Source organism: Hyperolius riggenbachi, chromosome 8, assembly GCF_040937935.1.
Source record: "Hyperolius riggenbachi isolate aHypRig1 chromosome 8, aHypRig1.pri, whole genome shotgun sequence".
In the NCBI taxonomy this organism is placed as follows: Eukaryota; Metazoa; Chordata; class Amphibia; order Anura; family Hyperoliidae; genus Hyperolius; species Hyperolius riggenbachi.
In genome coordinates, this window is record NC_090653.1 from 240,054,124 (window position 1) to 240,071,361 (window position 17,238).

The window sequence follows — 17,238 nt, forward strand, 5'->3', positions numbered from 1 at the left end:
GGGTTGGGTTAAAGAAAATGCCTGCTGGGTAAGTTTAACCCCCTCTCGCACACTCGCTCAGGTGCTTTAATTACCTGGATGAAATCCAAATGAAACTCATTCGGGTTTCATCCGTTGTGCATCCCTGATGGTCAACCTCTCCTTCCCCCCCCCCCAAAAGTTACATACTCGCCTAAGAGGGAAGACTTTGGATCCCTTAATGCCTCCCTGCCTCCCCTCGTTCCCCTGCAGCAATCCAGCTTTAATGTCGTATAAGCCTTCAGGGCTCCTCGGAAAACTTTGAAACTTCACGGGTCTTCTGAGCACTTCCAGAGACGAGGAGCTATGTTGCGCATGCGTGAGCATGGACATGCATGTGCCTAGTACGGAGCCACTCGTCTACAGATATACTCAGAGACCCAAGTACCTCCCAACCCTTCTGAGGAGACCTGAAGACGCAGCCGGCGGGAAATTTGAACAGAGACATTAAGGGGACAAGGAGACAGAGAGGACTATAGGATCCAGAGCCTTCCCTCTTAGGTAAATATGTAACTTTTTTTTTTTTTTTTTTTGGTTGGCACAGGTATTCTTTAAACTTGTCCATTGGTTGCTCTTCCTGGTCATCTCAAGCATTGACCTGTATCTGAACAATGTGTGACTATCCAGTATCCAGAGGTGTAGATGGTGAAGGTTTATATTTGTAAAACTAAATTGTGAGTAAATACCACCAGCTGATGTGCAGCATAATATTTTAATGCTGGGGACCTGACTTTGTGGAACATATAGCATGAGGCTATGTTGACCACAAAATTGGATTTGGGGATCTATTTTGCTCCTCAAAATTGAAGATAGGAAACAGAGAGCCCAATATGGTGTAGTATTTAAGTAAATTATGTACTAGTTATAAAGTAGCAGGGGTTATACTCACAAACATGGGTTACCACACAGGCAACCACTATCAGAGCAGGTGGGGAGAATTGGAACCTGACCCCACTCAGGTTTTAAGTCGCTCTCTGTAGAAAGGAAGAATATGGGGATACACTTCTCCACCAAGGGTGGACTACTAGATGCAAATTTTTAAACCGAGGCACCAACAAGAATAAAAAGTCTAAAAACCGTTTAAAAGGGGGAAGTTTTGGACCTCAGAGGTGCTTGGCTGCTGTACAGACCTACTCATTTCTCCACTATTTGCCTGATGAAGCGGGATTGTGACATGCGAAACGCATTGCATTTTGGAGCACCTAATAAATGTTATTTTGAATGAAAGTAACGCTTTTCAGCCTGTTAAATCTACGAGGTAGGTAAGTCCACCAAAACTTCCTCCTCAAATGGTTTTTAGATGTTTTTATTCTTGTTGACTCCTCTGTTCAAAAAATTGCATCCATTTTGCTCCTCAGTTGTGAAACTGGCTGATTTGTCTGTAGCAATCTGCTGAATTTGTACAAGCAGTGAAATGTCTTAAACACCTTTTAATGGAATGAATATAAAATGACGTGTATAAGGGGAAGCACTTCATTTGCACTTCAGTAGAGGACAGGAAATTGATCATTTCTGAAACGCTGACAGAGGTGTCCAATAAGACCTTTTGCCAGTGCAGATTTTGTGCAAATAAATAAAAACCAATGCATGGACCAAGTTACTGTAGGTAACATTTGCTCTGAATGTCTTCCAATATGCACTGACATCTAAAGGCTGGTAGACCCCTTCAATTATTATTGGCCAATGATTGGCCAGTTTTACGACCTCCATGCAGTATAAGGGTTAAAGCACAACTAAAGCAAGAAGTATATGAATGCTGCCATATTTATTTCCTTTTAAACAATACCAGTTGCCTGGCAGCCCTGCAAGTCTATTTGGTTGCAGTAGTGTCTGAATTATACCTGAATCACAAGAATGCAGCGAATCTTGTTACATTTGTCAAAAATGTCAAACGCCTGATCTGCTGCATGCTAGTTCAGGGTCTATGGCTAAAAGTATTAGAAGCAGAGGATCAGCAGGATAGCCAGGCAACTGGTATAGCTTAAAAGGAAATAAATATGGTGGCTTCCATACATATCACTACAGTTGTCCTTTAACAAATTTTGAATGCTATGAACAGATTGTGTAAATAAACTGTCATACTACATGAAGATGGTTTGATTGTCCAATCACTGACCAATTACCAACAAACGTTGATTTCGGTGATACCTTTAATGACTAACTGTACATGGTTTATTGAAAGTTTTCAAAATGTTAGTTTCTTCTTCAGGCATTTTACAGAACTGTACCAGAACCGTACAATAAAGTATGTGATTCAAAACACCTTATTGTACGGTTCTGATACAGTATAATGCCCGAAGAAGAAACTAACATTTTGAAAGCTTGCAATAAACCATGTACAGTTAGTCATTAAAGCTATCACCGAAATCAACGTTTGTTGGTATGATGTCTGCATTTATGCTTTTTTGACTAACACTGGACCACTCACTTGATTGGACAATCAAAATTTAAGCTGTGTGCCAGGCTTTATTATAACATGCTGGAAATGTTCCAACTTCTTATTGGGGCTATTTCCTAGTGCTCAGTTGTGTTGTAGAATAATTCTGCATGTCAACTCCCTGCCCATACAATTCTATGGGACTGTTCTCAGTACTGCGTTGTAAGGGCCCGTTTCCAGTAGCACAGAAACTGGGCCGAATCTGCAGAGTTTCCCCGCAGACAAATCGCTCAGGAAAATTTTCCATAGGAAATAATGCCACCGCCGGCTGAATTTCTTGCCCTAGCGACTCGGCAGGCATTGCCCACAGTTTTCGCGCGGGAGGCAGCGAATCCCATAGCCGTGCATGACACGGCTTCTGGGATTCGTCTGCATCCCCGCAGACCCGGAAGTGCCACCGTGCGTCTCCCAGCCGCACGCGGTGGCTAGTGGAAACGGGCAATAACGGATTGCATTATTCTAACTTGCTGCATGCAGGCTTTGTATTAAAGTCTAAGTCCAGTCTCCATTGCAGTTCACAGTCATTATAACGCATTGTGCAAGAGACCACTCTGAACCTAGCCTTAGTGTCTGTATTTTTATTTTTCCCAGGTACACTTTATTCCCAGGTACACTTTAACCACCTCACCACTGAGGGTTTTTCCCTTTGTAGATCAGAGCAATTTTCACCTTTCAGCGCTTCTCCCTTTAATTTTCCAATAACGTTATCACTGCTTATCACTGCTTATCACAACAAAATAATCTATACCTGATTTTTTTTGCCACCAATTATGTTTTGCTAAGAATTATTTTATTCAAAATGTATCACCTAAATAAAGCCTATTTTAAATGGAATAGCAAGAAACAGTAGTAGACAGCACCCAATCCTCCAAGTGGGACGTGCTTTGATCGTTGACCCTCTGCCACCAGGTACAAATGGAATAATAAGAAAAAAAAATAGGAAATATTCATTATTTCTGAGTTTTTGGCTATTAGTTTTAAAATACTACATGCTACCATAATTAAAACCCACATATTTTATTTGCCCATCTGTCCCGGTTATTACGTTTAAAATTGTACCCTAGTACGATGTATGGCGACAATATTTTATTTGGGAATAAAAAGGTGTATTTTTTTTTCTGTTTTTCATCCATCACTAATTACAAGCCCCCATTTGCAAAATTACTAATGTACCCTTATGACATACATATTAAAAACGTTTAGTCCCCAAGTTATTTATGTATATATTTATTATATGCAAATGTTTTATTTTGGTAACTATGGGAAAGTGGGGGAGGTAAGGGGTTAATTTTAATGATATATATATATATATATATATATATATATAGTTTTTATTTAAAAAGTGTATGTGGGTGTAATTTTACTATTTGGCCACAAGACATCCCCCCATGTTATCTTCCTGTGCGTACTACTAAACCCCTGGAGTGTACCAATAAAAACATTTTCTTGTCTTGAATACACAGTTGTTGTGTCTGCTTGTAGGAGGTAAGTTCACCACTGCCTCCTAAGCACTTTTAAACCTTTTAATAACTGTGTTTATCCTTTTGGTGCCTCTGTTCTACATTACGTTATCATTAATATCCACCCTTGGTGGAGGCGGATATCCCTTTTTTCCCTATCTACAGAGGGCGACTTCTTAATCGTGAGTGGGGACAGGTTAATCTCCTCACCTGCTTATACAGTGGTTGCCTGGAGGTAACCCTGCTTTGTGAGTATAAATCTATACTTGTTCCATATATCCAATTGCCAATACCTACTACACTATATTGGGCTCTCTGTTCTCCTCTCTTACATGTACTGTTAGTACACTAAAAGGAAGTAATGTGTGTATGTGTTACTTTCATTTTATCAATTGCCATGGTATCTCAATGATGCCGGAGGCCATTGATCATGGGCACTTAAATCGGTCAATGGGAACTGCATTCCCATTCACTGATTGCGCGCTGAAAGCATAATAAGACGAATATCTACATCCCTGGAACAGGAACAGTCTGCCCGCATGGTGTAGATATACTGCCACAAAAGCGGGTAGTGGTTAAGATCACATTGAAAATCATGTGGTATATAAGAAAAAAATAATAGATACGCCTCTGAATCCTGCTTTTAACTTGTTGGTTTAACTGGTTCACTGTTGCTATTGGAGATTCCCGGGTTGCCTGGTCCCGTCTACCGGTGGTTTAGCGGTGAGTTTCCTGGACTTTACTATTAATTTAAATAGGCTTCAATTCTGCATCCGAAAATAGGCCCATAAACATTTGCAGACTGGCTGAGCAGGTTTTTTGCATTTACACCCACTTGGCACTCTTTTCAGGTGTTTAGTCAGCACATCTACTTCAACAGAGAATTGTCTTTTTTCTTCCCAAAAAAAGTTAAACTTACAAAACCCAACAGATAAACGACGGGAAGTGTATGCTTTACTTAATAAATGTAAAAAAACAAAAGATATAATGCATTACGGAACCAAAGGTATAATAAAAAATATAACATACCATATTTCATCGAAAATAAAGACATCCCCTGAAAATAAGCCCTAGCTGTAATTTCGAGCATGCTTGAAATATAAGCCCTACCCCGAAAGTAAGCCGTAGTGGCAGTTACTGTAGGAAAAACGTATGGCAACTGTATCCTGTACTCCGCTGTGTCTTTCCTGTCCCCCATGTCGTCCTGGTGTTTCCGGCTGTTCCCGTGTCCATCCTCTTTGCTGCGCTGTCCCCATGTCCTCCAGCTCCATGCCTGTGTCCCCAGCGCACTTTCAAACAACTTGTGTTTCTATTAGAGCCGATGGTCTCACTCACGGGACCACAGCTCTGTCATTGGGCCAATCACTGCACTCGCTGCTACTCAGAGAGTGCAGTGATTGGCCTAATGACAGAGACACAGTCCCGCATGTGAGATTGTCAGCTCCAATACAGTACAAGCTCCAGTACAGTACAATGCACAGGAGGGAGAGGTGGACAGCAGCAGGGACACAGCAGTGCAGTGCCGATCGGACACCAGTCCTTTCACCCCAGCACTCAGCAAGGTAATCTGCTAACTGCAGGGATTAAAGGGCAGGTGCCTGATTATCAATACATGATGTTCATAGAAATATAAGAAATCCCTGAAACACGCGTACTAAACATAAAAAAGTGAAACTTAATAAAACGTTGTTTGTTTCTTTTCCTCCTGGTTGGACTTGGACGGATGTCTTTTTTTTCACCCAAACCAATTCTGTAAATATGTAATATATATAGTTGCACTAAAGGCAATAGCTACCGGTAAATCTCCTCTGTTGTAAAAAAAACCAAACAATTAACCTCCTTAGCGGAAACCCGAGTCAGACTCGGGACGGAAACCCACAACTCAGATCAGTAATCCCGTGCCCCAGTGGGTTATATGCAGGCGCTGCTGCAGATCTCTCTGTGGTATGTTTGGTTTTTTTTGCTTGATTTTAGGGTCTAAAAGCTTGTGAAAAAATTGCACGGCTTTTAGACCCTAAATCTGGAAATAATCATGACACCAGGGAGGTTAAGTGAAACAAAAATGGCGGGAAAAAAATTGCTGTGTGTTCCCCTTATCTGGTAAATCAGGATGTCATACAATTTACCAGATAGATGTTTTGGGATTGCAGCGAATAAAAACACATCAAATCCATCTGCATAATCTCATTCTGAAATGTTTATTTTTGATTTTATTTAAAAGAAATGAATCTGAATAGAAAATTCCAACACCCTGAAACAGGCAAATGATTTTGGGGCAGAGGAAGGGAGCAGAAAGACAACAGACAAGATGGGGTGAATGTGTAGACACACAGCATGGAGATGGAAAATGGATGAAAAAGTGGGAAAAGAGGGCCCCAGAACCACATGTTGAGGTATTTGGAAGAAATGCTCCTTCTTGGAATTCGTACGTGTAAGATGACAAAATAAAAAAACAAAAATGGTATAACAGAACAAAAACAGACGTTCACTAAAAAAAAAAAAAAAATTCCAATAAAACTTTTTAAACATTGAACACTCAGTACAGTACAGCCTAGATTACAATATAATATAGAACACGACAGATACATAATTCTCTTTAGCTCCAAATTTACACATAGAAACTAAAATCTCTACAGAATGTACTCCAAAGCCAGTTGGGTTGTAAAAGCAAAATCATTTTCTTTTAGGAAAGCAAAAATAGACAGGTGACAGGCACATGGAAGAAAAAATCAGGCAGAGGAAGGAGGATGTATTTAAATAAAAATGAGTTTTTGTTTTTCCATTTGTGGTGTGAGAAAACCAGGCACAGAGCAAAATGCACAGGCGACAGCAGCACTAAACATAAAAGTATCGAACAAGCTATATTATACAACCAAGCAGTGAAAAATGTTTTTAAATCTACATAGATGTCTATGAACAAAAATTACTTTGGTACAAATTTCATCAGGACGCAAGCTACAAAAATATTCCCTTAAAATATATAAACAAGATTAATTTAAATTAAATTTTTTTTTCTTAATTTACCATCTATTTTAGATTTTTTTTTAACCCCTTCATCCCTGAGTCATTTGATCTGCACACTGCAGCGTTTAGGTTACCAAAATATAACAGGTTTTAGAGGCAATAATCATAGTGCTTTTACATATCTTTTAAAAAAAACTTGCCCACTCTTCTGACTAGACACTATGGACTTGATTTTTTTTTTTTTTTTTTTAAATACTATCGACCATCTTTAAACATTTCCAGTCAAGATACCAGCAATCCTAGACTGTTTATAAATGGCTATTGCTTTGCAAATTTTGCAGCCCTGGCTTGAGGTCATTTCTGAACATACTGAAAGGTTTTTGTAAAATTACTAATTTTGTGATTGATGTCTCTACAGGTGACCACAAGTAGCAATGGTCAATGAAATGCAAATAATTCCAAGTTGATGCAAATTCTTATGCCAATTTTATGCACATTCGAAACTGACCAATCAAATAATTCAGCATTTCCTTTTGCAAGCTGCATAATTTGAATAGAATTAGCATAGGAATTTGCATTAACTGTTGCTGTGGATGCTGCATGCAACTGCAACCACACAACCACTAAGGCCTAGTGCACACCAAAACCGCTAGCAGATCCACAAAACGCTAGCGGTTTTGGGTGCGGATGACAGAGTTTAGTCCCAGTGCACACCGGGCGGATCTTGATGCGATCCGCCAGGTGTTCACTGGCCGCATCCGCATGGCTAATGTATCTCTACGGGCTGGTGCACGCCGGCGGTTTGAGGTTTTTAGCAAACCGCAAACGTGCAGCAAGAGGCACTTTTGCGGCTTGCTAAAAACCTCAAACCGCCGGTGTGCACCGAGGTACATTAGCCATGCGGATTTTCAGGCAGATTCGGCCGGCGTATCTGCCTGGTGTGCACTGGGCCTAATTCAAAAACCATTTAGGAACCTGGTGGTGGTGGTAAATCCTAACCACGTAGGCCCTGTTTCCACACAGCGCCATTCATGTGCTACGTCAATCCTCAAAATGGATGCCCATGTTAAAGTGAATTTGCATGCAAATCCCCCCGCCCACACAGATTTGGATACAATCTGCGGAAATTAAAATACTTTGGAAATCAGGTCCCTTGTAGTTCTGATAGGAATGCTTTGTCTAGGACATTTGTCATTCCGACCATTTTTTATTTGTTAAATAGGCATGTCTATTTTCTACTGAAGAAATGTAAATTAATTCCTAAACCTGGTTCTTTGTGTTTACAGATCCACAGAAGAAACAGAATGGGGCTTAGTTGGCATGCCCATTGAAAAAAACATAAGCTTTCAGTGCTTTGTTTATTATACAATGGCAAGTAAACACTTGCAGTGCTTGGTAGAAAAGACTGGTTCCTAAGATGTTGGATATTCCCAGAGACAGTTCAATTATATATATATATATGTTTTCCATAAACACTTCTCAGGAGTGAAGGGGGCTGTACACCAGGAAGCAACTACTGCTACTTCCTACTCAAAAATAAAAAAAAGAAAACGACAATAAAAAAAACGGGCATCCTCCCGGTGTGGAAAGGCATCAGCACCTTCAGAAACTTTAAATAGCTTCAAAATAAAAATATTTTATAAAAAGCTTCAAAGCACCAGAGATTTTCACAGTGGGGGTAGCACCGGTTGGCTTTGCCTTGAGTTGTTAAGTCATGTTTCTCTACAGAAGAACAGCTTTGGCTTTTCTTGTTCCGTTGCAGGAAAGAAGGTGGGGGACACACTACTAATAATCTCATTAAATAATATTTATATTATTATTATTTTTTTTTTACATATTTTTCATATTGCACTTCACAATGCTTTCTGCCTAGGTTAACCAAACACATCTGCTACCATCTCCCCGGCAGAACAGGAGGATGACGATGGAATTTGGCTTGTTGCGTGTGGCGGTTGACCTTGTATTATTGCTTTTTTCTTTGGCCAACACAATTTTCTGGTGAGTGTTAACGCTGTGGAAATGGATTTCCTGTCCAGTAATATTCCTTTGAGTGGGGGATGGGGCATAATGGGAACCCCCAAGTTTAAGCTCCTTTGTGGCGCAGTGGATTGGGGTTCAGGTTGACATAATTAGCTCTTCTAATATTTGCAAGTCATTCGGCAGCCTTCATCCATTTCGGATAATAGGTCATTTAGGGTTCAATGTTTGCTCGTTCCGAGGTCACATGGGCATGTAAACCAGAATAACAGCTCACAGGAAGCAGACGCTTCCCACTTCTAAGTGCAGGTTCTTTCCAGGTTTAGATGAAGGGAGGTTCAATATGTCAATGATTGGCAATTGAGTTGGATCCTGTGTCCGAAAAGTGAAGATAGTTTGATGCCAACGTCCATCTTGTAACTGCAAAGACAAATATTATTATTGGTTTAAGTAGTACCATAATCTTCTGTGGCATTCAGGGATATAGGAATAGCCAAAGCAGCCATAGTGGCTAATACAGGTACCAGAATTGGGGTCGGAGGGCTTGTATAAAAAAGGAAGCTCAGAGATTGGGTTGTATAGGCATGCATGCAGTGTGGTGACATTAGATATGCAGAGCCTGCAGGGAAGCTGTGCGGAGTACTGCAGAATCTCTCATCAATACTACAAACTGGTCCACCTGAGGAAGGGCAACGCCCGACACGTCGTGTGTACCTCTGTGTGCTCCCAATACAGTTTGATTGCTGAGCCATTTGTGTGCCGTCTCCAATTTTGTTTGCTTCCAGTGTATGCAGGCATGGTGTCCCTGCTGGATTCTGGCACCGACAGTCTGACCTATATTGCATAGGTCAGGTGGAAAGTGTGTGATTTTCTTCTGTTTACCCTCCAAACATGTATTCATCACTCAGGGAATGAAGTGACTGGGCCCTGGGGTAATGGTGTCTTGCATAGCATCACCTGTTCCTCACTTGTTACTCAGCTACCCTCTTTATGAGATATTTATAGATATATGTATAAGTGAATAATGTAGGTCAAGTGTTAATATAGAGTGTTGCCCTTCTTGGACTAATGATGTGTGTAATATCATTCTGCCCAGGCCAACAGATCAGCACCTAAATATTCCATCGGCATTCACTTTTCCCTCCCACTCTCCAAAGGAAATCTTACAGAGCCAGCCTCAAGGTAAGGCAATCATGCTGAGCTTCTTACCGTCTTTCCCCGAAAATAATACCTCCTCCAAAAATAAGACCTAGCTTATATTTCAAGCAAGCTTGAAATATAAGCCATCCCCTGAATATAAGGCCTAGTTCGCCGCCCAAAGTCCCCCATTTGCTCCCGCCCTCCCTCTGCAGAGTGGCGAGCATTACCGATAAAGCAAAAAAAAACAAAAAAACTCACCAGCTTCCGACGTGCCAGCGTTAACACCTCTCTTCAGCAGCGCGCGGCTTCCTCTCCTTGACAACGGCGGCTCTTGTCATGTGATGCACGCACGTCCTGACGCTGGACATGCGTGCATCACATGACAAGAGCCGCCGTTGTCATGGAGAGGAAGCCGGGTGCTGCTGAGGAGAGGTGTTAACGCTGGCACGCCGGAAGCTGGTGAGTATCATGTCTGCTTTACAGATTACGCTCCACTCGCCACTCTGCAGTGGGAGGAAATGGCTATACTAGGCTGGGGCGCCACTGGGGATCGGGGATGAATGGAACACACTGGGGGCTGCCGCTGACTACATGGGGGACACATCTGACTAACGGGGGGGGGGGGGGCACATCTGACTAAATGGGTGGCACATTTTACTACATGAGGGGGCACAACTGACTACATGGGGGGCACATGTGACTACAGGGAGCACATACAGTAGTGTCACCCCTCATAATTATAAGCCCTCCCTGAAGATAAGCCCTAGCACATCTTTTGGGGGGTAAATCAATAGAAGACAGTGTCTTATTTTCGGGGAAACACGGGTATTACATCTCCCGGGATCCTTCGCAAACTTTTCCTGGAACTGTACATTTGTGTCTATATGCAAGGGGGCGTAACTACAGAGGAGCAGCCCCTGCTACTGCAGGCCTAGAGCTGTAAGGAACCCCAATTACTTCATATAAGGGGGCCCCAATTTATTACTTTACTCCCTCCAAACTAGGGGTCCATCCTTAAGATCAGGTGTTTTTGTGGCTACACTTGTGGGTGTGAAGATTATGATGGTCATATTTGTTTTATGGCCCTTGCAAGGTGGGCCTCCAGGCTGAGAGGTTCACCAGGGGGTAGGCAAGGGACAGGTTGTGAACACTGAGCTATGTTTTGTAGTTACGCCCCTCGACATCTTCCAAATGTTTAGGGGTCTTCCCCCAATAATGGATAAACTCCATGTAAGACAAAATGAAATACAATCAAGAGCCCCAATAGTGTGTTACTGATGGTGACACTTGGAAAAATTAGCAATAAAGGGTGTAGACTCACAAGTATGGGTTGCAGGGATTAGGAAACCACTGTTTGCGCTTGGGGGGAAGTTAGACCTGTCCCCACTTAGGCTAAGAAGTCACTCTCCGTAGTAAGAGGAAAAAGGGTAACACCCATCCTCCAGGTGGATAACAATTATTTGTACAATACAGAGGCCGCCAAGAAGGATAAAATATGCTAAAAACATACAGTGGTGTGAAAAACTATTTGCCCCCTTCCTGATTTCTTATTCTTTTGCATGTTTGTCACACTTAAATGTTTCTGCTCATCAAAAACCGTTAACTATTAGTCAAAGATAACATAATTGAACACAAAATGCAGTTTTAAATGAAGGTTTTTATTATTTAGTGAGAAAAAAAGTCCAAATCTACATGGCCCTGTGTGAAAAAGTGATTGCCCCCCCTTATTAAAAAAATAACTTAACTGTGGTTTATCACACCTAAGTTCAATTTCGGTAGTCACCCCCAGGCCTGATCACTGCCACACCTATTTCAATCAAGAAATCACTTAAATAGGAGCTATCTGACACAGAGAAGTAGACCAAAAGCACCTCAAAAGCTAGACATCATGCCAAGATCCAAAGAAATTCAGGAACAAATGAGAACAAAAGTACTGTAATTGAGATCTATCAGTCTGGTAAAGGTTATAAAGCCATTTCTAAAGCTTTGGGACTCCAGCGAACCACAGTGAGAGCCTTTATCCACAAATGGCAAAAACATGGAACAGTGATGAACCTTCCCAGGAGTGGCCGGCCGACCAAAACTACCCCAAGAGCGCAGAGAAAACTCATCCGAGAGGCTACAAAAGACCCCAGGACAACATCTAAAGAACTGCAGGCCTCACTTGCCTCAATTAAGGTCAGTGTTCACGACTCCACCATAAGAAAGAGACTGGGCAAAAAACGGCCTGCATGGCAGATATCCAAGACACAATCCACTTTTAAGCAAAAAGAACATTAAGGCTCGTCTCCATTTTGCTAAAAAAAACATCTCAATGATTGCCAAGACTTTTGGGAAAATACCTTGTGGACCGACAAGACAAAAGTTGAACTTTTTGGAAGGTGCGTGTCCCGTTACATCTGGCGTAGAAGTAACACAGCATTTCAGCAAACGAACATCATACCAACAGTAAAATATGGTGGTGGTAGTGTGATGGTCTGGTGTTTTGTTGCTTCAGGACCTGGAAGGCTTGCTGTGATAGATGGAACCATGAATTCTACTGTCTACCAAAAAATCCTGAAGGAGAATGTCCGACCATCTGTTCCTCAACTCAAGCTGAAGCGATCTTGGGTGCTGCAGCAGGACAATGACCCAAAACACACCAGCAAATCCACCTCTGAATGGCTGAAGAAAAACAAAATGAAGACTTTGGAGTGGCCTAGTCAAAGTCCTGACCTGAATCCTATTAAGATGTGGCTTGACCTTAAAAAGGCGGTTCATGCTAGAAAACCCTCAAAGCTGATTTACAACAATTCTGCAAAGATGAGTGGGCCAAAATTCCCCCAGAGCGCTGTAAAAGACTTGTTGCAAGTTATCGCAAACGCTTGATTGCAGTTATTGCTGCTAAGGGTGGCCCAACCAGTTATTAGGTTCAGGGGGCAATTTCTTTTTCACACAAGGCCATGTAGGTTTTTGAGTTTTTTTTCTCACTAAATAATAAAAACCATCATTTAAAACTGCATTTTGTGTTCGATTATGTTATCTTTGACTAATAGTTAACGGTTTTTGATGAGCAGAAACATTTAAGTGTGACAAACATGCAAAAGAATAAGAAATCAGGAAGGGGGCAAATAGTTTTTCACACCACTGTAAAATGGGGGCAAGGGTGGACTTACCTCCCCAGGAACTTTCAGTTGCTCTTTGCTATATTTTTGTCTCAGGAGGCAGACTTGACACCCGTGAAATGCATTGCAGTCGGAGTAGGATTACATTTTTTTTTTATAGTACACGAGTGTTGTGTGTGTTCCTGGGGAGGTAAGTCCACCCTTACCCCCCATTTTATGTTGTTTTTAGCGTATTTTATCCTTCTTGGTGCTTCTGTATTGTACAAATGGAAAAACTCCATGTTCATATACAGTGGTGTAAAAAAATCTATTTGCCACCTTCCTGATTTCTTATTCTTTTGCATGTTTGTCACACTTAAATGTTTCTGCTCATTAAAAACCATTAACTATTAGTCAAAGATAACATAATTGAACACAAAATGCAGTTTTAAATGTTGGTTTTTATTATGTAGTGAGAAAAAACCCTCCAAATCTACTTGGCCCTGTGTGAAAAAGTGATTGCCCCCCTTGTTAAAAAATAACTTAACTGTGGTTTATCACACCTGAGTTCAATTTCTGTAGTCACCCCCAGGCCTGATTACTGCCACACATGTTTCAATCAAGAAATCACTTAAATAGGAGCTTTCTGACACAGAGAAGTAGACCAAAAGCACCTCAAAAGCTAGACATCATGCCAAGATCCAAAGAAATTCAGGAACAAATGAGAACAAAAAGTAATTGAGATCTATCAGTCTGGTAAAGGTTATAAAGCCATTTCTAAAGCTTTGGGACTCCAGCGAACCACAGTGAGAGCCATTATCCACAAATGGCAAAAACATGGAACAGTGATGAACCTTCCCAGGAGTGGCCGGCCGACCAAAATTACCCCAAGAGTGCAGAGAAAACTTATCCGAGAGGCCACAAAAGACCCCAGGACAACAGCTAAAGAACTGCAGGCCTCACTTGCCTCAATTAAGGTCAGTGTTTACGACTCCACCATAAGAAAGAGACTGGGCAAAAAACGGCCTGCATGGCAGATATCCAAGGCGCAAACCACTTTTAAGCAAAAAGAACATTAAGGCTCGTCTCAATTTTACTAATAGACATCTCAATGATTGCCAAGACTTTTGGGAAAATACCTTGTGGACCGACGAGACAAAAGTTGAACTTTTTGGAAGGTGCGTGTCCTGTTACATCCGGCGTAGAAGTAACAAAGCATTTCAGCGAAAAAACATCATACCAACAGTAAAATATGGTGGTGGTAGTGTGATGGTCTGGGGTTGTTTTGCTGCTTCAGGACCTGGAAGGCTTGCTGTGATAGATGGAACCATGATTTCTACTGTCTACCAAAAAATCCTGAAGGAGAATGTCCGACCATCTGTTCCTCAACTCAAGCTGAAGCGATCTTGGGTGCTGCAGCAGGACAATGACCCAAAACACACCAGCAAATCCACCTCTGAATGGCTGAAGAAAAACAAAATGAAGACTTTGGAGTGGCCTAGTCAAAGTCCTGACCTGAATCCTATTAAGATGTGGCTTGACCTTAAAAAGGCGGTTCATGCTAGAAAACCCTCAAATAAAGCTGAATTACAACAATTCTGCAAAGATGAGTGGGCCAAAATTCCTCCAGACCGCTGTAAAAGACTCGTTGCAAGTTATCGCAAACGCTTGATTGCAGTTATTGCTGCTAAGGGTGGCCCAACCAGTTATTAGGTTCAGGGGGCAATTTCTTTTTCACACAGGGCCATGTAGGTTTTGAGTTTTTTTTCTCACTAAATAATAAAAACCATCATTTAAAACTGCATTTTGTGTTCAATTATGTTATCTTTGACTAATAGTTAACGGTTTTTGATGAGCAGAAACATTTAAGTGTGACAAACCTGCAAAAGAATAAGAAATCAGGAAGGGGGCAAATAGTTTTTCACACCACTGTATAACATTTTGCATCCCTTATGGTGGCAATATACGGGATCGACTTCCTGACAGATTAGATTGTTTTCAATCTGTCAGTGACTACTGTTGGAGAAGTCATATCTCCTACTGGTGGTGGCTGGATAGTGTACTGGTTAAGGGCTCTGCCTTTGACATGGGAGACCAGGGTTCCAATCCTGGCTAGGTCAAGTACCTATTCAGTAAGGAGTTGAAGGCAAGACTCCCTAACACTGCAGGGTGGCCTCCTGAGCGCGTCCCAGTGGCTGCAGCTCTTGAGCGCTTTGAGTCCGAAAGGAGAAAAGCGCTATACAAATGTTTGGATTATTATTATTACTGGTTTTATACAGAGTATATGGTGTTTATTATTTCATATTTATACTGTACATTGATACATCTTGTACTTTATTGCTGCTGTCATATAAGGGCATTTTTTATGACCTTTTTCTTTATAAAAACTATTTTGGCAACAAGGTTATTTAGGTGTGGTTTTTGTGTTGCCACATTTTCATAGCTCACAAAGGGCCTGGTCCAGTTCACTTTTTCTCCTAGGAGATCATTTTTCATCTTCATCTAACTATTGCACTCTGCAATTGAAAAAGTACCAAAACGTAGGTGCAATAGTACTGTCAAAATTTGTATTACTTGCTTGCTGGTGTCTTTAAAAGGCATTGGCCTCAATTCACTAAGCTTATCTCCTGTCTTTAATAACGTTTCTAGAGTTATCACCATGACGATGAGGCATGTAGTATTCAGGAAACATTTTACCTCAGGCAAACCTAAAGTTAACTCTTCAGTCTTTAAAGCAGCGTACACACGCCGGACTTTAGGCAACGACGAGTCCGTCGTTGCCTCCCGCTGGGTGGGCGTGCCAGCGACAGTCCGGCGTGTGTACGCTCTGTCGTCAGACTGATACGGCTGTTTCTGAGCGATCCGCCCGGCGGATCGCTCAGAAACAGCCGTATCAGTCTGACGACAGAGCGTACACACGCCGGACTGTCGCTGGCACGCCCACCCAGCGGGAGGCAACGACGGACCCGTCGTTGCCTAAAGTCCGGCGTGTGTACGGACCTTAAGTTAACTCTTCAATCCTTCAAATAACTCCAGAATTCTAAATTTAAAGACAGGCTGTTAACTGCGTGTGAAAATAACTACAGAGGAGGTAACTTAAGGAATGAAGAGATAAGATAACTCTCTCACTGCTTGGTGGCAAGCTTTTTTCTCTTGCCTTATTATCTCCAGCATGATCTTAGTGAATTGAGGCCATTATGTTTATAATGTAAAAATATCACCTAAAAGGAAAAATGTAAAGAAAAAAGTGAATTGGATCGGGCTCAAAGAAGAGCTGCATGTACAGAATAGTTATTACCCTCTCTAAATGAGTACAGCTAGTGGAATCATGATTTTCCCAACCATGGAGTCTGTTGCATTAGGGCCTGTTTCCACTACACGCAGAATCTGGATGCAGAAAACTGACTCCAATAAATGTCCATGGGCCTGTTTCTGATGCAGATTTTCTATAGGCATTCATTGGAGTCAGTTTTCTGCATCCTGAATCCGTGTGTAGTGGAAATAGGCCCTTACTTTATTTATCAGAGCCTGGCATAACCTTCAATAAAAACTTGTTTTCCTACCCTTTATTGCCCATACAGCTATAGAACCTAGGATAGCAGTCTGCAGTATTATTCCCAAAACCTGATTCAGCACAAAAATATACTTTTTAAGAAGCATTAAAACTTAGCTTTTACTATGTTACTATTAAAATTACAATTGGCCTACAAACTTATCATTAGCCCCTTGGAGGAGGTTTAATAGATGTCTATAAACCAATAAATAGCTATATTAGCTCTCATGTATTGTAGGCTTCCCCTCTCATCCAGACAAATGTACTTTTTACTAACACCTCACCCTATCAAAACCCAACATGTTTCACCCACTTTAAAAGTGGGGGCTTCATCAGGGATACATTCAAAGTGCAAGGTGCTTAACAGTGCTATGCATAGAAGTGCAAAAATCAAAGAAAATAACCAAGCCGCATCATAGCCTCACGGTTATCTCTGCAGTAGATGCGTAGATCAGATTCATCTAGAAACTTCCCACAGTGAGGGAAACCCTAGGCTTACACTTGAAAACTCGGACAAATCTGTGCCATGCTAGCTGAGAATGTAGTATGTGTGGATCTTTTAACAGCAACATACAAAAAAAAAAAGTGGCTCCACCATACGCTGGG

General features: G+C 41.4%; 1 protein-coding gene across 6 annotated transcripts in view; it reads right to left on the reverse strand.

Annotated features, from left to right (window-relative positions):
• Positions 1-7,762: 7,762 nt before the first annotated feature.
• Positions 7,763-17,238, reverse strand: part of COL27A1 (collagen type XXVII alpha 1 chain) — a 728,465-nt gene continuing 718,989 nt past the window's right edge. For all 6 annotated transcript variants that reach the window (XM_068248437.1, XM_068248438.1, XM_068248436.1 and 3 more), the window contains one exon: positions 7,763-9,276. In XM_068248437.1, the coding sequence (XP_068104538.1) occupies positions 9,130-9,276 (147 nt within the window). In that variant the 3' untranslated portion in view covers positions 7,763-9,129. The remainder of the gene's footprint in view (positions 9,277-17,238) is intronic.